Genomic DNA, 22,700 nt, shown 5'->3' with positions numbered 1-22,700 from the left:
GCACACTGTCCTGCAGCTTCTTCCTCTGCAGATTGGCCATGTTTCCACACTTTTGTCACATGACCTGTTCACATGACCTGTCGATGCCTGTAAGCATCTAGAAGTGAACCTGGGCATTGAAAGTCCCACTGTTCACCACAGTGGCAGAAACACACTGGACACATCTAACCCATACTTCCTATCCTCTCTTGCTGGCAGTATAGTCACATGACCGCATCCTGATTGGTGGAACTTGAGCAGGCTCCACCCTCACCTCACAGGCACAACCTATGAAACGCTCCCTGCACTCCTCCAGTGGCCTCAGTCACTTCCAGCTGGATACAAATCCGCGGGAGCGGGAGATGGGGTCTGCAGATGGGTGAGTCCCAACTCCTGAATGGCTTCCTGGAGCTGAACCTGCCACCTGCCACTGACTTATTTTGGTCTGGGACATGAAGAAAGCTTCTTATGTTCAGTCACTGAGAGCTTGTTAGACAGTGGCTGGATTATCCTAATACAGGGAGTTTAGTCAAGGTCTCCTGAACTAAACTGAAAGAGGGAAGACTGTAAAATGTAGAGTCTGCCTAGGAATGATCTGGGGCCACACAGCTCAGGCAGCACAGTCCCTGCATGGGGCTTCAGCACAAGGTGAGCCATCCTTCCCCAGCCCTGCCTCCCAAAGTGAATGAACCACCGCTGGAGAGCCTGGTTCTACAAGTCTGCAGCAAGTACAGAGACACAAAGTGCAGGGAGGGGCTGCCTCCTCCTCAGCCAGCCACCACCACTCCTGATGTGTGACTTCAAGCTTGCTGTTTCTCCGAGGCAGTCCACACCATCCCTAGGCAGTTTCTGGAGGTGCCCAAACATGTTCCTCACACAGAGCCCAAACTCAGGTTCAATTCCTTCCTGGTCACCTCGGGCTAGGACCAAATGGTTCTGCTCAGAGATCATACTTGAACAGAAAGAAGAAACAACACAGAGAATGGAGAAGAGGGACTCCCGATGGGTCCCTCAGTGGCCTTCACTCTGCAACTCTAAGGTGCAATTCCGAGACCAACAGTAGAGACATCAGCTAAGAGTCTGGTGGAAAAGCAACATCACCCTGCCCGCTGGCTACACCTAAACTGTATCTGAACAAGGGCACAGCGTGGCTCAGGCACAGCTAGAACACACGAAGCCCCAGTGTTCTTTGCCCCCCAAGGGTTCAATAAGATCTTCAGCAAATGACGGCAGACCAGTCCGTAGGCGAAGACCAGAACTGCCCAAAGCAGTGGAAGCTGAGCACACCTGCCTTTGCAGTGGAGAAGCATGTGGCCCCTCACCACCTCCCACAACCGGTGCTCCCTAGAATTCACTCACAACGATTTCCCTGCTGGCCTGGTAAACAAGCATTGCTCCAGTGACTGGGAAGACAGAAGCCATTGAGCTATTTCTTCTCCTAAAGCTCAAGTTTTTTTGTGGGGAAGGTGAGAGCAAACAAACGGCTGATAAGATGACAAACTAAGAGAAGAGACTCGAAAACAAGGTAGGCAGATGACGTGGTCAAAGGAGGCCTTGACGTGGCCAAGGAGGGAGGTCTTGCTTCGTGACTAAAGGCCCGATGCTCAGGGATCCACTCTTAAAGATGTGGGGAAGGGAGTCCTGGAGAAGGGACAGCAGGGACAGGAGGAAGGCTCTGAGGTGGCAGCGAGGGAAGTAGGGTCAGTCTGAAAGGGCCCGTGAACTGACCACACGGGGTCCAGGGCTGGAGTTCGGAGTTCATTCAGGAAAGACGGCAGATCTTTCATGCTTATGCACAGGGCCATGGGATGACATGGCTTCTGTCTGAAAAGGCGCACCCTGATTGGCAGGAAGCCTGGGGACTAAAACACGAGGCAGAGAGGAAAACTAAGGCAGCGGCTCTCAGGAGGCTGCAGGGCTGTTCTGAGGGAGGTCTGAGAGGAAGAACCAGTTCTGTCTGTGTTGGACCCATGATATCCAGCCAGGTTTATGTGGTCCCAACTGAACTGGACTCGCTGGCCTGCCGGCTTCAAGGCTGTGCTGACTCTGGCTTTGATGACTTCCTCCCAGGTTCCTAAGGCTGCTTTCCAGGCCAGAGTTGTCTTCTGTCATTGTCCCCAGGAATCTCTTTCAGACAAGAGCTTCTAGCAGTCTCTCCACATTGGGGGAAGTAGGGAGGAAGTGGAACCCAGATGGAAAAACAGAAATCCCAGAGAGAAAATAAAAGTTGAGTGGGGTTGCCCGGGGAAGCCTTGTAAAGCAGCCCACGCAGAGAGCCGTGTTCCCACAGACAGCCATGCCTTTGCAGAGAGCCGTGTTCCCACAGACAGTCATGCCTTTGCAGAGAGCCATGTCCCCGCAGAGTGTGGTGCCCACGCAGAGAGCCGTGCCCACACAAAGAGCCATGACCACTGGCCTTCCCATCTGGGCGATGCTCACAGGCTTTCCTGTAGGAAAAACTGCATCTGCCGGGGAATCGGGACATGCTGCAGGGAAAATGTCCCTAAACATCTGAGTGCCTTCTAGTCTACTCTGCAGGCCGGCTAGAGGTCACCCCTCCAGATGTTGCTCTGCCTTGCGGCTGTCCCAGGGCTAGGACTGGCTGTCCACCGAGGGAGAGGTGTGGGAGGAGGCAGAAGTACAAGGGATATCCAGATGGCTGCAGTGAGGTCTCCGGCACCTGCCTTCAGGCCTGTGTGGGCTCCTGGCGGCCACAACAGTGTGATGCAATAGATGGAGGTCTATAGATTTGAGCCCTCCTACATGAGTTTCTTAGAACTATGGCCTTCTGGCCCAGCCCTTCTGCTTTGGCTGCACCTCCACTGACCGGCCCGATGGAGAAAGAGTGGGTACAGCCAGCATCCACTGAACACACAGGGTTCTCGCCACCCTTCCACTGGGGAGTTCTCTTCCTATGGCTCCAAGCTGAGAAGTGAGGCACTGGGAAACCCAAGACAAAAGGAGCCTGTCTCACTGGGGAGGGAGACAGGCTGGCCTTCAGAGGCGCCCCTGGGAGACACAGTGGGAAGAATGGCCAGCTTGTCACACACACAGCCACCTCTGCAAGCATCTCCCCACCAGCCCAGACACCAGCCGCATGCTTCCTGTTTGAGTTTTTCTTTTTTCAATTTTATTTTGTATAACTGAATGTCATCCATTTAGCCTCAGGGCCCCCCTTCCCACTGCCTAGCCACTTCCCCCGTCCTCCAGCATTCCAACAAGGCTGAACTGGCCACTCTGTTCTGCCAGGCAACAGATGAAGGCTCCCTAATTAGCAGACAGAGCCAAGGCCTGGCTGCTTTGAAAGTTGTCCCCTGGCCAAGCCAGGAACACGCACTCAGCGAAGATCCAGAGATGCCCAAGGCCCTTTTGTAGCTGGAGACTGTTCCCCAAGTCCAGCCGGTCTGGCACTTGCAGAAACCTGGAGACCTGAAGCGCCTTCATTCCCCCCAGAGAATCTACATCCACAGTCCCCTAACAGCTCTGCTCGCTGACTGCTCCCGGCTTGGTGGGGAGAGTCTCCTGTGCTTTGTCCCTTCAAACACTTCATAGCCACAGAGGCAGGTTCTGCAACCAATGCAGCTACAACCAATGCAGCTACACCAATGCAGCTACAGCTGTGGGGAGCTCTAGGGGTTGGGTGACGGCCTACAGTCAGTCATCAGTAAGAAACGGGGAAGAGGCCCAAACACAGGGAAATCTGCCTGACACTGTCTGGGTTTCTATCACCCCACTATGGACATCAGGGATGTGGCATCAGGAATTGCACATGCCCTTGGACATTGAGATGTCATCCAACAGTAGGGGGTCTCTGGGGGGCTGAAATCCCTTTTCCTTTCCCCAGCTCAATGCGAGCTCTAACAGAAGCAGCTCAGTTCTTCAGTTACTCCTTTACGGTCCCACTTGAACAAGCATCCCTTGGATCCAGGGACTGCAGAAATTAAAATCACCTAGCTGCTGAGGCTCGGCCCCATGGCTGGTCGATGAGGGATGGAGGTGATAAGGTTCACCTCTCCCAGAAAGACAAGTCAATCTTTTGTCCCCTAGCAAGGCCCACAACTCAAGCTGCCATCCCATACCCTAGCTGTCCCATATGCATAGTTCCAGGAACGTCGAGCCAACTGTTGCCATCATGCTGGGAAGCACAGAATGTTGAGACCTCTGGGCCTTCAATAGGGAGCAGCCTGCACAGCTGAGACACCCCAGCACACATGCCCGTGTAGGAGGTCTACAGAGGAGCCCCACCAGGGTAACACTCCTCTGCCATTTTTGGATCCTGCCACTAGCAGACGGTTCCCATTCAAGCCAGTGCCGTCAGCCCGCCTCTTCCCCCGGAGCCCTCAGTATCAGAGTGCCAGGCACTTAACTGGCACTCCTCAGGAGGTACCAGGGGAAATATGAAATGCCCTCTGGCAGGAAAGGAGTGAAGTGATCACAGATGAAACTTAAGAATTCATGTACGTGCACTCATACACACACACACACACACACACACACACACACACACACACACACGCACGCACGCACTCACCTGACCACCACCAAAGAGCTTCCTTCCCTTCATCCTCCAGCTTGGAGGGGTGCACGGCCAACTTATGTATTTCTTCACCCACTTCCTCCAAACAAGGTGGATGGGGCTGGGTGAAGACAAACTGAATTTTCTAGGCCAAGCCTTTCAGACTGGAACCGAGGAGGGAGGTGCACGGGGCGGCAACTGCATTCCAAGGACTCCCTGACAGGACACCCAAACACACCCCAGCATGATACCTTACACCAAAAAAACAAGGTGTGCAGCTCCAGGCAGGCACAGGTGGTGTGCGCTGACTCAGACAGACATGGTTGCTGGTGGAGCTGGGTTTGTTATTCAATAAGAGGGAGGTGATACAGGCCGAGCGCCAGGCAGCAGTGGAGCCTGAGAGAGACTGCTTCAGACCTTTCTAGAAGCTAGCAAGAGTCCTGCTCTCGGCACAGTCAAGGGAATGGGCTCCCACTGTCTGCTGGCAGCCACCTCAGCAGTGACGGTGAGGCATCGGGGCTCCTGCCCTCCTCCCCCAAAATTAGAACCACCCCAACTGGAATGAACCACAAGCTGGGGCACCACAAGTCTTATTGGTGCCATGATTTGGAGGAGGCTTATCTGTTTCCTTTATTATTTTTCCCATGTGTGTATACATCACGGGTAGGCACAGATATGTGTGGATAAGTGTACCCGTGGACCCTTGCGGTTGATGTTGGTAATTGCCCCTAATAGCTTTTCCATCTTATCTAATGAGGCAGGGTCTCTCAAACTCAGAGCTTGCTGATACGGCTACTCCTGCTAGCCAGCTTGCTCTGGAGATCCTTTCTCTGCTTTTCAAGGCTGGAACTGCAGGCGAGCAGCTACACTAACTGGTATTTATGTGGACTTCCAGGTACCAGAACATTGGCCCCTATGCTTGCAGGGCAAGCTCTTAAAGACTGATCCACCCTCCCAGGTTCCAGATGACAAGTCCAAAATTAGCCATGGGCTCCACTTTCCTTATTTATCAAATAAGGATAAGGAGAAGGATCAGAGGTGGCTATTAGTTTCACCTCAAAGGTCCTCTGTCACCCTGAAGAGACCTCATTTTGTTCTTTTAGAGATTCTGAGATGCATATGGCACCTGATCAATTAACAATGTCTGTCACAGACCTGGTGGGAGAGATTGTGTGATCAATGAATGTTGTCTATTGTGGGCATGTTAGAACAAGGTAACTCGAGCGCCAGCTACATATCACCCTCCCTTCACCTCTAAAGGCTTCTAACTACAAAACACATTCTACCCGTTCCTTAGTGACCATGGTTAATACCAGTTTTATGAAAAGTATGTAACTTTTATAGCATGGCAGTCACACGCAGATAATTTCTCCAACTGGGATATGGTCTCAGCAGTCCTGAAGGATTTGGGGTGTAGATAGCACCCCTCCCCGAGTGTCCTCACTCACACTTTCCCTAGACATTTAAAAGCAATGAGCAGTCCATGCTGATATTGGAAAATGAAAGACACTGTAATTTCTGTTATGATTTTTCTGTCTCAGAAAGAACTTCCTGAGCATGAGGTAATAATTCCACCCTGACCCCAAGGAAGAGCCAAGGAAGCAACAAAGGGCAGAAATGGGTTTGGATTTCCCAGGGCACTCTGGAGGGGCGATCCAATTGGACCTGACATCTGATAGGAACAGGAGATGGTTGAACTCCTGCACATGAGAGGTGGGTACCTGGATCCAGTGTGCACAGTCCCTCAAAGAGGAGAGCACTGGTTGCTATGGAGACACCTAGGTACAGGGACAGCCGCACAACTCTGGGCTGCCTCAGAGGCTCCAACAGGTTCTAAACACCCAGAGACTCGGCTTAGCTAGAAAATTCTCCCGAGAACAGCATTCTAAACGTGGCTCTCAGGCCTCAGCCAGCTTCTAGTCCTGTTTCCCTTTCTCACAGATGCGTAAGAATCCGCTCTGACACTGTCCTCTCTGGCCACACCCTTTCCGTGTGTTCCAAGTCAGGTTCTGAGCCCCCCAGACCGGAGAAGCCCCACCTGTATAAGGGTGTTCCTACAGACACAGAGAGCTACAAACCTCATGTGCCTGGGGTGGGGCTGGGGCACTCAGCTTTTTTTCATAACCTCCAGCAGACCACAAGTAACTCAAAGGGGAAAACTGAGTGGCAAGCTCTCCCCGCTGAGCCAACCTCCAGGGACCTCTCCTCCCACCCCTCCACAGCCATCCCTCTGCCCTGACACACTGTCCCTCAGGTAGGACTTGCCAGAGGAAAGAGATAGGCTAGAGTTCACTTAGGGCTCCAGAGGCACAGGAAACTGCAGCCAATTCCCAGTGGAAGGGAATTGTCAGGAACCAGTGAAGTCTTTGGAGAGCCTCTCCCAGTCCCCATGCTCCACTGCGAACAAGATGCCTCTCTCCAAGAGTAAGGGAAAGCTGTGGACCAATAACTACTTTAAAACAACAACAACAACAACAACAGTATTTTCCTAACAGTGTGGCTGGGAGGAAGTGGGTTTGTAATTAAGACTTTGGAGATGAGAGTATTTCTCTAGGAAATCCTTTCCATACACACGCACACACGCAGTGCCTCTCCAGCATAAGAGCAGACCACATTATCTGGCAAAAGTGAAAGCCATCTTAAAGGCACAGGAAGAAGCCCGCATCCCCAGCTGGGTTGGGGATCCCTGGCAATTTCCTCCCGGAGTTAAGTTTTCGAAGGCCGAACTCAAGAGATATTTCTGCCTCCCTCTCTAGACCTTTACACTGGCTCTTCTAAAGACTTCCTCTACATGGAGTCTGTCATTTCATTTTTTCTATTATCCTAGGAAACAGGTCTTTATAATGACTTCATTTTAGGAGAAGAAAATAGGGCCCAGAGAGGTTACAAGAACTCATCAGAGGGTAAATAATCAGAAAGGCTTTCTGAGCTTGGCTTTTGGAACCGAGCCATCTCAGTCCTGGATGCCGCTCACCCTAACCACTGTACCCCCTACCGACTCACTACCACTTCATCAGGACCAGAGCACCGTTGCCAACAGGCTTCCTCTTCCAATGCTCGGCTCACGGTTTTAAGTAATATCTGAATATAAGATTCCAGTTTGACAAGGTAATTTTGATAGGCCCCTGAGGTTAGTTATAATGAGATCTAAGTAGTTACATTCCACAGGAATGATATAGAATGATGGTCCAGGAAAAATGAGGTAATGCAACTTAAATTATTATTTTCATTTTCTTACTCGTACTAGATGCAGTCTTGATATATTTTCTCAAACCTGTTGTTTTCTGTTATTGTAACAACTACAAGGGACATTTTTTTTTATTTCCCACCTCTCCCCAGATTTCTCCTTAATTACTACTCTGCTTAAAGTCCCCCCTTTGACTAAGCCTCTCTTCCATTAATGCCCCTAAAACCCACCCAGAGATAATCGTTGCCAATCTGGAGTACATCCTTCTAGATCTTTCAAAAGTAGTTATATATCAGTGGGTGAGATGTCTCAACAGACACCAGGCCCAGCCTAATCAGAGTTAGAACTTGGAATCCACAGTAGGGGAGAACTGACCTCCACATGTTGTCCTCTGACCTACACACACACACACACACACACACACACACACACACACACACACACATACACACACCACATATACCACACACACCATACATACACCACATATACCATCTACACACACCACACACTCACACCTCACATATCATACACACCATACACACCACACACATACACACCACACATCACACACCCCCCACATATCACACATACTATACACACCACACACATACACACACTGTGGAGGGCCGCAACCACATTCTCCATTGCTTCAAGGGACAAAGGTAGAGATTGACCTCTGTGACCTCAAGGTGTGGTGGTACACGCCTTTAGTCCCGATGCCTGGGAGGCAGAGGCAGATTGACCTCTGTGACCTCAAGGTGTGGTAGTACACGCCTTTGGTCCCAATGCCTGGGAGGCAGAGACAGGCAGATCTCTGTGAGTTCAAGGTGTTGTAGCACACGCCTTTAATCCCAGCGCACGTGCTTGGTAACTTTCTACTGCTGCGTCCCTGCCTACTTCCGAGGCATCATCTGGGATAAGGGGCAGCGGACCAATCCAAGACTGACACGTCAGAAGCAAGGACTGTTTCCTTTATAAGGGCTGGGTTCCCCTCATTCTGGGTCTCCGCTTTGTAAGCTTATGCTCTCTCTCTCAAGATGCATTAAAGCTTTTCTGCAGAAGGATCCTAAGTGTCCTGCGTCGTTCTTGCGGGCGAGATGGTAGCGCGGGACACACACACCACACATATTGCACATACCATACACACCACACACATACACACGCACACCACACATATCACACACACCAACATCCACATACAACACGTCCACACACCACACATATCACACACACCACACACATACACACACCACACACATACATACAACACACATATCACATACACCATAGACACAACACACATCCACACACTACACACATAAACACCACCCATATCACACACACCATAAACAAAAACCATACCACACACATCATACACACACTACACACGCCCCTCAGCAACCATCTCCCCAGGCTTTTACCCTGCTGTCTCTCACCTAAGCTCGGAGTTCTCCTAGGGCTCACTGGCCAACCAATCTAGCAGAATTGTTAAGATCAAGATTCAGTTAGAGACCTTGCCTCACAATAAATAAGGTGAAAAGGGATTGAAGAAGACACTCAATGTCAACATCTGGCCTGCACACACATGGGCATTCATACATACATACATACAAAACACAACACACAAAATTTCTCATAAATAGAAAAATTAACAGGTTTTTTTTTAACCTAAAAAGTAAAAGCCTTAGAATAAAAATTCCTATAGTTCTAGAGGTTGCAGTGCAGAAATGGCCCAGTGGGCAACAGTGTTTATTGAACAAGTGTGAGGACCTAAGTTTGAATCCAAAAACTCGTGGAAAAAGTTGAGCATGGCTGCGCGCATCTGCCACCCCAGAGCTGGGGCAGGAGGAGCAGAGACAGGCTATCAACCCAGCTCTAGGCTAAGTGAAAGATTCATCTCGGAGGAATAATGTAGAAAGTGATAGGACAGGACATCTTACACCCAATGTCTTCCTCTGCATACCTGAACACAGGTGCATGCACCTGCATACACTACACATGCACACACATACACACACGCATGCATGCACGCACACACACATATACACACACAGAAGAGAAAGGACTCTAACTCTAAAAACGCAATGATTCATGAATCTCCATAAATAATATCACAACAGCCCCCAGCACATTATTCCATAGCTGAATATTAATGATTTGGGGGTTATAACTTTGTGCACCCATCACTAACCAGGCTATTCAAGAGCTGGAAACTGAGAGCAGCTCTGTGCCGGGTGTGCGGGTGGAAAAGGCAGGACAGATGAATAAGGAAGAGGGATAAAAGCTCTTCGAAACTGTTTTAGCTCTTAGAGCAAATAAGTAGACCCAGGCAGCTCTCTTGACTGTCTTCCAAGGGTGCGGGGAAAGCTCAAGGGCTCTTCCTGGCTCTGACCAAATATTGACCCAGTTGCACTCACTGCCAGGGGTCCCTCTCAGGGGCCAACAGCACATGAGCCAATGTTTGCAGAGAAATTACAGCACCCCAGTGCCTGGCAGGCCAGGTTGTGAAACAGCCCCCAATGGAGCCAGGGCCTGGGAGCCTTCCTGTCCTTTGGTGGCACTAGGGGAGACATGTCAAATGAAAAGATGACTTTAAAGGGGCATTTGTGGTCCCTCGCCTGCCTCCTGCCTAACTTGACTACATCTTCAAGCTCACCCTTTATAACCAAGCATACAAACGTGGCCATTGAGTCCATACCCTGCTCAGCTCCCTGTGGGTTCCTCTCCAGCTCACGGAGAGTTGAGCAGGAAGTTATCCTTAGAAGAAAACGCCCTTGCCTTTCCCGTTTCCACCTCAACATCTAAGATGCTCTTGACTTCGTCCCTGGAGTCTAACCTGGCTTTCGGAGGAGCGTTGGGGCAGCTGTTCCAATGGGCATGCTCAGTTGACAGTTGCTGGGCATAGTAGCAAGCCTTTACCTGCGAAGTCATCTTGTCAGACCAGCAACCCCAATAAATGTGAAAGTCATGAAAACAAGGGAAGGAATTAATGGCACAAAGATGAAAAAGAATGCCTCAGAGCTCATCCTATGCAAGTAACTGCTACACTGTACTGATTAGGGAATACTGACAAAGGAAAGAATCTGTGCATGTTCAGGGTGGAAACCAAAAATTAATGTTTTCCTTTTTTTCTAAAGACACAGTCTCAAGTGGCCCAGGCTGCCCTCTAGCCACGTAGCTGAGGATGGCCTTAAATTCCTTATCCCCCTGCATTATCTTCCAAGGGCTGAGATTAGAGATATGTGCTACCATGCCTGGCTCGAAAGTGTCTGTGGGGTCAGAGGGATGGCTCAGCAGGTGAAGATGCTTGCTGCTGAGCCCGAGGACTGGAGCTCAATCCCTGGGACCCACATAACGGACAGAGAAAACTAACTCCCTCAAGATGTCCTCTACCCTCTACATGTGGCAGACACATGCCCACCACAAATAAATAAATACCTTTGATCTGAAACTAACTGAGCGTATGGATGTACACACGGGGCTAGAGGATGAGCCGCACAGACAAGCCTGGCCGCAAGGACAGTCATTCCAGGACCAGGGCCAGCACATCACAGAGCTACTCCAAGCTTGCATCCCTTCTCATAGTGATAGGAGGAAGAGAGTCCTCGAGCAGGGTGGGGGTGGGTGGGGGGCGGCATTCCTTTCTTGTGAGAGACTATAACTTGGGAGGGGGTAAGACCAGAATAGAAATTCTGATTTGGAAGTTTCCCCAGGCTTCTAGACTCCTTCCAATTCATCAATGGGCTCTTTCAGGGTCCACACTCGGCCCAACTGCATTATCATTTCCTGTCCCCACACACTGCACCCATTGATGGGGTGTGGGTAAATCCCACCAGTTTATCCTGGAGAGACCAAGGAGACTGAACAGGATTGAGAGGAGATGAGGCAGACGGCAGGAGTCGTGAGGGCGCCCACTCCCACACACAGTGACACAGCCAATCCCATACCGTTGAACCCTAAGGACCCATAACCTGGGAATGTGGTTTTTTTTTTAAAAGTTTGTCTCATAAATGGAGAGATAAGGATCATGAGATAAAAGCAGGTATCAATGCACAAACAGATAAGCCTGCATCCACCTCTCCAAGATGGTCTACTGCTAAGGGTCCAAAGGGAAGTACCGGCTGCTGGCTGCGAAGGCTAGGCACAAATTTCTCTTCTTCACGTGTGGGTCTAAATTACGCTCACATCCTAAGGAAGAATCTGAGCATCTCAGGTGTCCCTTCCAGACAGAGGAAGGGAGCTGCCCGTTCACAGTGACACACAACGGTGACATTCCACTCCCACCCTGCTAGGGTTCATGTCTATGCTCTAATACGCTCTACCTCTGGGCATTCTGATTGGTACCAGAGAAGATACAATAAAAGTCAATCAAAGTCTTTCTTGGGATTTATCAATTTGGAACAGGGAGACAGTCAGTGTCTATGGTGTTGATATGATATGAAATTCAAGAGCTATTGACAGCTAAGTTCTTCAGCAGAGACAAAACAGAAAGAGCTGAGCCTAGTCTGGGCTTTGCGGAAGCCTCATTGCCCCTGTGTCCTCCTCGCCATCTGGTCAATTGCATGAGCTTCTCGTATATTCTTGTCTAAGCCAGTGTGACCATAAAATAGTCACTTGTCACCCAAAGACCCTAAAACGAATCAGCCCACATCAGAGGGCTGTGTTTTATTATAGTGTGTGACTTGACTATGTATTACTCTCTTGCTGAAGGAACATGCCTGTATGGATTAGAGACACACACCATCCACACGAACGAACTGGGTGGCAAGTACCTTGTTTGGGTAACCAGGCAGACCCGGTGGTATGCCCAGCGTGCAGTTCTATAAATTGCTTATTTTGTTTTGGTCTCCTCTGTGTGTTTGTTTTTCTTTACTAGCAATGATCAGTGGTTTGTGTCTCTTCATGGATGTTTACAGAGAAGTCTGCTCGGCCAGAGGACCCACAACAGCCTTCTGGCCTCCCCATGGTTTCCACCCCAGGGCCAAGGGAGAATGACAGAGCATGACTGTGAAGGACCATCATGGAAAAGGACAAAGACTGAATGTCTGCATGCAGCAGTCAGGACAGCAACAAGTCTGGCGGCTCTGTGGAGATTCCCTCATCTGCTCCTCGGTGCCAGGTTGGATTCTGACCCTTAGCTCTTCTCAGGGCTCTCCAGGGGAATGTGGACATGAAAGACAGGATCCCATTAGGGGCTCGGGCCAGCATTTGGCTCTGGTCAACTCACCTGCAGGTCAAAGAACTTGCTGTACCTCCGGTAGATAGTCTGGGAGGTGGAGTCGGACCAGGTCACGTTGATAATGTATACCTGCAGGAGAAGGAAGAGTGGGTGAGCGGGTGAGCGAGACTGGGGTCTAAGGGGGGTCAGGCGTTGTTTAATGTTGCAGTAGGAGGGCCACAGCCAAGACCATTCTTTATCTCATCTGTCACCAGAGCCTGGCTCACTGTCAAGGACCATGTGGACGATAGCTACAATGTATGTTAATACTCTCTCTCTCTCTCTCCAAATACCTGAAGAAGCATTCACAAAAATGAAAATCAAGATTCTCTTTGTAGAAGGTTTAAGTATCATTTTGTTAATATGTGTCGTAGGTAATAAACATAAAATTAAGGCCATTACATTTTTAAAAATTATTTATGTGTTTGTTTGTTTGGTTTGGTTTTTTGAGATAGGGTTTCTCTGTAGGTTTAGAGTCTGTCCTGGAATTTGCTCTGTAGACCAGGTTGGCCTCGAACTCACAGAGATCCACCTGCCTCTGCCTCCCAAGTGTTCGAATTAAAGGCGTGCGTCACCACCACCACCCCCTTTTTTTTTAAATAGCTGATTTCCACTGGTCCTCAAACTTCAGAGTGAATGAAATTTTTAAGAGGGCTCTTCCCAAATTGCAGGTCCATGATCCTCATATTTCAAAACCCCCCAAGGGCAGACTTAGCCAGGCTACTCCACACAGTCCAGCACTCCCCCTGGAAGCTTCTGGAGAAGATTAACATTTCAGAGATGTGTGACTCTACTCAGCCTCCTGACAAGAGGCTTACCGCCCTCCGCAGAGAAAGTACACAGACACTGACCAAGAAAGCCGACGAGTTTGGCACAAGTATTGACTTCACAGAGGAGGTAGAATGGAGCACACGGAAGTTTCTCCTTGGGCGCCTCACAGAGCAAGCACACCAAGTTCAGGCTGATGCCTGGGAAGCTACACAGGGCTGCAGCTTCAGGCCACCACGAAAGGCTACCTGGTTCAGGAGGTTTCTGGGGGAGAGGAGAAAGCGCTTTGTCCACTCAGTGTGGCTTGTTCCAGTTCCACACCCGGCCAGAGGCCCAGAGACTGCACACACATACCATGGGGCTATTCTGCTGACCTCCCCTGGCACGGGGGACACAAGGGAATGACCTCTGGAGAGGCACAAGGGCTCCCACATCTGAATATCCATCAGAATCACTCCAGAGCTGTAGACATTCAGGTTTGAGGCCACTGGTGTACGACTCAGACACCATAGGTCTGTGGGGCTCTCCTAGTGGAAATCTCCCTGTCAGAGAAGCCAGGGCCTGGACTAAATGGAGCAGGAACTTCAACAGAGAGAAGCAGTCAGACTGGTCCAACTCCACAGCTGGGGATACCAGAACTTGCACACAGCCATGCAGAGGAGGCCTGGTGCTTGGTAACTCAGTCAAGGCTACACTCTCTGAATCCTGTTTCTCACCCGTTCCGTGCTATGGCAGTCAGTGTGCTGGTATGAATGAGGATGGCCCCCATAGGCTCATATATTTGATTGCTTTGGTCCTCAGTTGGCAGAACTGTTTGGGAAGATGAGGAGGCATGATCCCGGCTGGAGGGGTGGAGGGGGTGCGTCACTGAGGCAGTCTTTGAGGGTTCAGATCACTCTATTCTCAGTTGTGGGTCTCACTTGCTGCCTTGTGGTTGTGGATCGAGATGTGATCTCTCAGCAGCTGCTCCGGCTGCCTTCCCAGTGCTCTGTTCTACCATCGCAGACTCTTAACTCTCTGAAATCATATGCCCAATTAAATGTTTTCTTTTCTAAGGTGTCTTGGTCATGAAAGATAACCAAGGAGAGCGCATAAAGTCAGAAATTAGGAGAAATGTCACCACCCAGAGATGGAGCATTGATGAGCAGAAGTCCTAGTAAGGAAAAACATTAAATAAAAGGCCAGCCCTGCCCATATGAGCTCAGAATAAACTACTGGCTTATTGTACTAAATATGAGTTGGGTACAGTGGCTACACATTTGTCCAGCATATTTGAGGCCTTGGGCTCCGGTCTCAGCAGTGAAAATAGTAATTCTTTTTAAAGCCAGGCACAATGGTGGGTACTGATAATTCTAGTATTTGAGAGGTGGAGGAAGGGTAATCAAGAGTTCAAGGTCAGCCTGAGCTACATAAGACCCTGTCTGAGGGAAAAATAAACATAAATAAATATACGGACCGACACATAGGCAGACAGGTGTATGTGCATATGCTTCGGTTTATTCTGTATGCAAACACGTATCTTATACAATAATTATTACAAAATCTTTAGACAACTAAATGATAGCTTGTGTTTAGGTAACTAAGTTACTATATGTCAATATGACATAAAGAATTTACACGTATCGGCTCACTTATTCTTCTCAGTGATTATCCCTATATGGTGTAGGAGGAGGGCGAGGCTCAGGGATGCTAATAGTAAAGGCACACAGCTAATAAAATTCACAGCAGAAGGCTTGGACCAAGTCTGAGTCCTTTCCCCATCTCTTCAGCACACCGGAGATTTAGTTTTCTGCTGTTGCCTGAAGCAGGGCAAATTATTTTTTTATTGATTTTTATTGAGCTCTACATTTTTCTCTGCTCCCCTCCTTCCTTCAACCCTCTCCCAAGGTCCCCATGCTCCCAATTTACTCAGTAGATCTTGTCTTTTTCTACTTTCCATGTAGATTAGATCTGTGTATGTCTCTCTTAGGGTCCTCATTGTTGTCTAACTTCTCTGGGATTGTGATTTGTGGGCTGGCTTTCTTTGTTTTATGTTTAAAAACCACTTATGAGTGAGTACATATGATAATTGTCTTTCTGTGTCTGGGTTACCTCATTCAAAATAATGTTTTCTAGCTCCATCCATTTGCCTGCAAAATTCAAGATGTCATTTTTTTTCTGCTGTGTAGTACTCCACTGTGTAAATGTACCACATTCTCCTTATCCATTCTTCGGTAAGGGCATTTAGGTTGTTTCTAGGTTCTGGCTATGACAAACAAAGTTGCTATGAACATAGTTGAGCACATGTCCTTGTGGCACGATTGAGCATCCTTTGGATATATACCCAAAAGTGGTATTACTGGGTCTTGAGGAAGGTTGTTTCCTAATTTTCTGAGAAATCAAGGCAGGGCAGATTATAAACGCTAGACATTGATTTGGTTCTCAAGGCTGGGAAGTCCAAGAGCATGGTGCTGGCAGCTGTGGAGAGTAGTTCTAGGCATGAGAGGGAGGGGTGAGAGAGGAAATGCAACTAAACTCATCCTTTTTACCATGAACCCAGCTCCATGACAAGGGCATAAATCCATTCCGGAAGGCTGTGGCCTATCTAAAGGTCCCTCCTCTTTCTATTGCTACAACGGTAATTAAATTTTAATCTCGGAGAGAACATTCATTCAGCAGTCACAGGCCTATTTCTCTATAGGTAAATTTAGGTCTGTGGGCATTTAAAACAAATAACTTGGTAAGAATTAAACATCTTTGCCGGGCAGTGGTGGCACAGGCCTTTAATCACAGCACTCGGGAGGCAGAGGCAGTTGAGTTCGAGGCCAGCCTGGTTTACAAGAGCGAGTTCCAAGACAGGCTCCAAAGCTACAAAGAAACCCTGTCTTGAAAAACCATACACACACACACACACACACACACACACACATACACACACAAAACCTACAAAAAACAAACAACAACAAAACAAAACAATCTTTGAAAGCTTCATTCAAATGACTGGAAAAGTCTAGACACCTTTGTGGAGGGAAGGGGTGGGCCTAAAGCAGTGGTTCTCAGCCTGTGGCTCATGACCCCAAAAGATATTTACATTACAATTCATAACAGCAGCAAAATTTCAGTTAGGAAGTAGCAACAAAATAATTTTATGGTTGGGGGGGTCACCACAGCACTGGGAAGGTTGAGAACCACTGCCCTAGAGGAACAAGGAAGAGTCAAAGGCACACTGAGAGCCCAGGACCAACCAGAGACAGAACTTGGGGAATCAGACACATCAGGGTTCAGGGAGGCAGCAAAAGCGGGCCAACCCTCAGGCCTTGCAACTCCCGGCTACTGTGCAAGAGGAGTTGGGGTTTCAGGAGGGTCAAAGGCACCCTACTGCTCCCTCCCCTCTTTCACCTGAACATCTCCTTGCTGCAGGTCCCTAGACAGGGAGAAGATGTAGCCACGCCCACCAGAGGAGACAGAACCAGGTGAGCCTGTCTCCAAGTCATTAAAGTCCACCATTCTCCTGGGCCTGTGAAGCAGAGCTGAGGAAGGACTTAACTGGGGCTTAACACCTGTGCTCCTTCCTGTGTGGTAATTAGTGGCTTCCCTTTCACCTCCCAGGGAGAATAAATCATAGACTCGGGCTTGGCAGCTGGAAGGATACACTGAGGCCTGGCTGCTGGAAGATGCAGGCAGGCCTGGTAGTTGGTGCCTGAATTGCACATGTTAAGAGGCCGCATTTATCTCAAGGTAGTGGCTTGGCAAGTAAGAAGAGAATTCTGGAGTCAGCACCGGCTGGATCTCACTCATAGTACCCACTACATTAGCTGGGAGACTCCCGACACTCCCACCCCCAGGTATTTCCCAAATGCTGCGACAGGCCAGAGGTCCCCAGCCTTGGAATTAGTCACCACCCTCCGATAGATGCGACCAGAGATCTGAAGACGAACTCCAGACACGTCCTCTCTTCTTGACAAGATGCTTGCTATCTGCCTGGATTTCTTCCCTGCCGTAGCCTAGATTATCACTCCAGATGAGCGACAGAGGTGCAGCATTCCAGCCTCACCCTAGCCACTCATCCCAACACCAGAGCTTCTTGAAGACCTCCGGGCTGGTCCTGCTTTAGAGATAAACGACAGGGAAAGAGCAGGTGTCAGAGGGGGAGAGGGCAGAGGTCACTGGAGAAAGCCAGCTCTGTTTACCCGCACAGATAAAGCCCCTCTGGTTTCAGAAGCTGCCAGATAACATTACCCAGTAGCTGGACTTCAAGAAAGGGTTGGCAATTAAACACCGTGCTTCCAAACACAGTTACGTGGCCTTACGTTTCCTGTGTGGCGTATCCCTTCCTTCTGGATTTTAAAAATGCACGGATTCCATTTCAAGGGCTCTAGTCGCTTCAGGCAGATGGCAGGCAACCAGGAAACCTCCTTAGAGACCAGTGACCATGCCTGGCTCCCTGTGAACTAGCCAGAGTATCATTTTCCCCTGCAGCTCACATTAAAGGAGAGAGCCTGTGGCAGGGACACAGCACCTCATCGCTCAACTTCCCATTCTGAGGTCAAGCTATCTGCTTAATCAAGACACCACATGGCCTGACCATATCCCAGCCTTCTGACCTTGGCTGTCCGGTGGGCTCTGCTGTCCGCTATGAACCAAGATCCTCTGAACTTCCCCGTGGGTCAGTAAACTTGCATGACCCTGATGCAAATCACTTTTGGGTCAGCTCCAGAGAACCAAGAATGAAGCTCAGCCCAAGGAGGGGCATCCAGGATGGGATTTGGGTTGAACTCAATGAGCGACTGGAAAGATGTGGCCCAACCATTCCTCCAAGGCCCTAGACTGGCTCGGGGTTAGTCAGTAATGCTGTTGCTGCCTTTGTCACAGAAAGAAGGACAAGAAGCAAGGAGTTAGGGATTGTGGAGGGAGCCATCCCCTATGTGGTACACACCGTGGCTGCAATTTACTGAGGAAGGCCTTATTTTCCCTGGCCCCCTGCCCAGCCAACCTGGACCCAGGCCAGATGGAAACCCCACTGAACATTTCCCCACCTGTTCACATATGGCTCTGGAATCAGATGGCTAGGAATAGGCACATTGTTGGGCACTTCATTGGGCACATCGTTGGGCAAGCTGTATTCACCACCCAAAGGTTGCCCAGTCAAGGGGCCAACTAGGGAGACATCTAATCTACACTATAGTCCTTAAATTGTAAGTTCTGCCTTGGGGCTGTAGCCACACAACAAAGGGGTACTTTGCTCTCAGAGTGGGCTGATTTCTAGGGCCTGGGAAGTCACGGGATCACTTCAAATCTTCTATAGTCTGTGGATGGAGAGAGGCCTATCATTTTTGGTTAATTGGGTTCAAGATTATGGCCCTAGAAGCCGGAATGAACACAATCCAGAAACCAATAAAAGGGTCCCCATTTGGCCCATAGTTATTGTACTAACTTCTTGTTGAAGAAGGTCCCACACCAAGCTCTTTGTCAAGAAGCTGTTGCCCATCTAAAATAACATTAAGCCCTTCCTTTCCATTCTAAATGCCCCCACATACTTAGATCTGACTCGGGGGTTGGGAAGAGAGTGGCATGTAAATCTCCAGGTCAGCTAGATTCAAGCCACCCATGGGTAGAGGGCCTCAGGGCTACTGTTAAGTGGCTCTGCCAAACAATGGGCTGATAATTGTCTTCCGTGGCTCTCAGGTGGCAGCGATGGTCCTGATGTTAGAGGCCCTTATTCACACTGTTCCAGAGACCCAGGACCCATTAGCCCCACGAGCCTGTCATATCTTGGAGTGCTCAAAGCCTGAGGTCCACCCTCAGCAGGCTATCATATCCACCCTTGTTTGCTAATGTTGGCACAGTACAATCCAGAGCCTGGCACATGTTGCGGTAATCTGTTTAACATGGGCGAGTCCACCCCCTCCCCAGGATCCCCATTAGCACAAGCTGCCTTGCCCTCTCCAGGTCCTGAGATAATGGCTGGTTCATTCAAGGAAAGAAAAATTCCAAACAACAAGGAGTGGTCAGAGGCCACTGGAGAAAGCTCTCCAGCCCCAGACCCAAACTCTTAATGGGCAGGGGACAGAACACAAATCCTTCTGACTCAGTACGAGGGTCTCTGCCAATCCAAAGCCTTGCCAGTAAAATCATATTTAACAGCTCATGATCCCTTGGTTCAATTTTGGGGAAGGGGCGCTGGATGGGATGGGAATGGGGTCTGGTAATCCATATGGCCTCAAACTCACAAGAGGCAAAGATGACTTTAAGTTTCCGAGCCTCTTGCCTCCACTTCCTGGGTGCTAAGACTACAAGTCTTAGTGCAGTGACACTCAGTTTAAGTAACTGTGGGAATCAAACTCAGGGCTTCCTGCATGTTATATGAGCATACTATCAAGTGAGCCATAGCCCTGGCCTTAAAGTTTTCAGCTTAGTCTAAAAACACTGAGCACCCGCACAGGTGGCCCTGATAAAATCCCAATGCCTCCTCCGGGTGGGGGTATTCGTTCTAGGTGACAGTGACGATTTGAGTGACCAGCTGATAGCCCCTTCCCAGCCCCTAGCACCCTGGTCCATGTTCTCGACAGAAGTGTCCCAGTGAATCCTGCAGAACCCCACATCTACCTGCTGCTCCACAGCCCACAGGACCACTGCAGAACAGGGAACTGAACCCATTTCTGGGGGAAAAAGAGAGCTTTTCAATCATTCAGTCATTCATTATTTACTCTGGCAGTGCTGTGAATTGACCCTTGCACATGCAACTTCAATCACTGAGTTACATCTCCAGTTCTGAATAAAGACTTTAAAAATATATATTTACTTGAAAAACTTTTCACACCCGTATACTGAATATACTCCCGCTCCCAAGTCTTCCCATCCTCCTCTTAAGTCCCTCTTCTCCTAGGCAGTTACTTCTATTTTCAAGTCACACACACACACACACACACACACACAAATTTTGTGTATAAACATAATGATTTTACGTCCTGAAAATGAGAAGGGCAAAACTTGACTTCATTGCACAGGGACAAGTGTAGTGCTGGCTGCTGAGAGACGCTACGAGGCTAGAGGCTTTGTTCTTGCTCTTTTCTCCATGTTTCCTGGAAGGGAAATGCACACAGAAGCTGGGCACTCCCTGGGTCCACAAACCCTGAGGAACATGAAAGGGAGCATCCCCCAGCAAAGCTCTAGCCTTCAAGTCCCCCAGAGCCAGAGACACGGCAGCCACTCTGCAAACACTGCTCTTGTCTGGAGAACAACAGCCACTCCTGTTTGCTGAGTGCCTACTGAGCTCCAGACACTGCTAGGGACTTTATTCTGATTATTGGTCTATCTTTACAATATCCTCCACGGACAGTGTTAACACCCCCAGCTCCCAAAGATGGGTATCAAAAAGGTATGATTTGCTGAGGTCGGACCCACAGCCAGTGACGGAGTTTAAATAGGCCAATCCCTCTAGAGGAACGCTCTGTCCTCTTTCTCAGGTTTAGCTATATTCTTTAAGCAACTGTTCGTTTGTTTGATGCAGGGGGTTGGGTAGATGTGCGCATGCCGAAGCTTGCATGCCAGAATGCACACGTGGAAATCGGAGAACAAACGAGAGAGTCAGGTCTCTCCTCCCAGGACCCAGGGACTGAACTCAGGTCATCAGACTTGGTGCAAATGCCTTCACCTACTGAGTCAGCTTGCCAGCCCTCTTTTATAATTGTTCAGTTGCTATTATTTTAAAGTTTTATTGTGTATATTCATGTGTACATGGTATTGTATTTCATAAAGACATTTTAAAGACAGTATTCATTAGGTGTGTGCCCCCACATCCTCTACCCTCCCTTCTGACCCCTCCATCTCATTGGTCCTTTCTTACCCCAGGTCCACTTCTACTTTCTTTCTTTTTTTGTTTGTTTGTTTGGTTGGGTTTTTTTATTGTTGTTTTTTGGTTTGTTTTTCCCCCTATTTTTCGAGACAGGGTTTCTCTGTGTAGCCCTGCCTGTCCTAAAACTCGCTCTGTAGACCAGGCTGGCCTAGAACTCACAGAGATCCACCCGCCTCTGCCTCCCCAGTGCTGGATTAAAGGTGTGAGCCACCTCTTCCCGGACTCACTTCTACTTTCACGTCATACATATATGCATGATTTTTGTTGTATGTATATAAAATGCAGGGGCCACAAAGGACCAGCGAAAATGCGCCATTTGTCTTTCTGAGGCTGCTTCAATTTGATTCATATGATCGTCGATATCAACTCGGCTCTTCTTCCAGGTTCTAAATGTTCCACTGTGCATCTAAACCACGTTTTCTGTATCCACTCCTCTGTTACTGGACCCCTGGGAGCCCAGCACTGGGACCTCCGTGCCTTGGATCAGCCCCATGAAAAGTGAATACTCTCCCTGAGTCCCCTTTCTACAAAATGACAGCAATGGGTTGGGTGTGGTGGCGCACACCTTTAAGGAGGCAGAGGCAGGCGGATCTCTGTGAGTTTGAGTCTGGTCTACAGAGTGAGTTTCAGGGCTATTATACAGAAAAGCCCTGTTTTTTTTTTTAATTAAATTTAAAAAGGGAACTAACTCCGGCCCTGCTGTGAAGACCGTGGGGAGTCTGAAGAACTCAGTGTGAGGGACACAGTGAACTCTCACTTTTATGACTTCCTTTCCATGCTTTGATATAAACTGCCTGACACAGTCTTTTGAACTCTGAAGAATTTTTTTTTCTCTTCCTCTAGAACATCCTAAGGGCACCCAAAGGCGCAGCTCCTGGAAAGGACCCACTTTGGACTTGCTCTGAGCGGGACTCCCACAGGACGCTTCCAGAGCACCTGGGAGTACGTGGTTGGCCTTTGTGCGCCCTTCCACCAACCCTACCACTGCTCAGCCAAAGCAGCCTGGCAAAGCACAGCACTGGAGCTGCTCTCAACCAGCAGCTGCCCAAGGAAGAACCCAGAAATGGTCAGTGGGTAGTGTCCAGGCATCCGCAGAGAGTGACTGACATTGTGCCCAGTTGGGAGGACAAGGCTCACTTTATGATGGGTATGAGGTGAAAAAACTTTATTTGGTGCATCTGACCTTTGACATTAA

General features: G+C 49.1%; 1 protein-coding gene across 5 annotated transcripts in view; it reads right to left on the bottom strand.

Annotated features, from left to right (window-relative positions):
- Sh3pxd2a (SH3 and PX domains 2A) overlaps positions 1-22,700 on the bottom strand; it is a 209,655-nt gene that overhangs the window by 152,827 nt on the left and 34,128 nt on the right. For 4 of the 5 annotated variants that reach the window (XM_087907827.1, XM_087907825.1, XM_087907829.1 and 1 more), the window contains exon 2: positions 12,913-12,993. In XM_087907827.1, the coding sequence (XP_087763953.1) occupies positions 12,913-12,993 (81 nt within the window). Of the gene's footprint in view, positions 1-4,510; positions 4,570-12,912; positions 12,994-22,700 lie in introns of those variants that run through there. The other variant, XM_087907828.1, reaches the window with a different exon arrangement.

The sequence above is a fragment of the Myodes glareolus genome, chromosome 7 (genome assembly GCF_982192425.1).
Source record: "Myodes glareolus chromosome 7, mMyoGla1.1, whole genome shotgun sequence".
NCBI lineage: Eukaryota > Metazoa > Chordata > Mammalia > Rodentia > Cricetidae > Myodes > Myodes glareolus.
The sequence above is the reverse complement of the archived record's forward strand: the minus strand, read 5'-3'. Positions and strand labels throughout refer to the sequence as shown.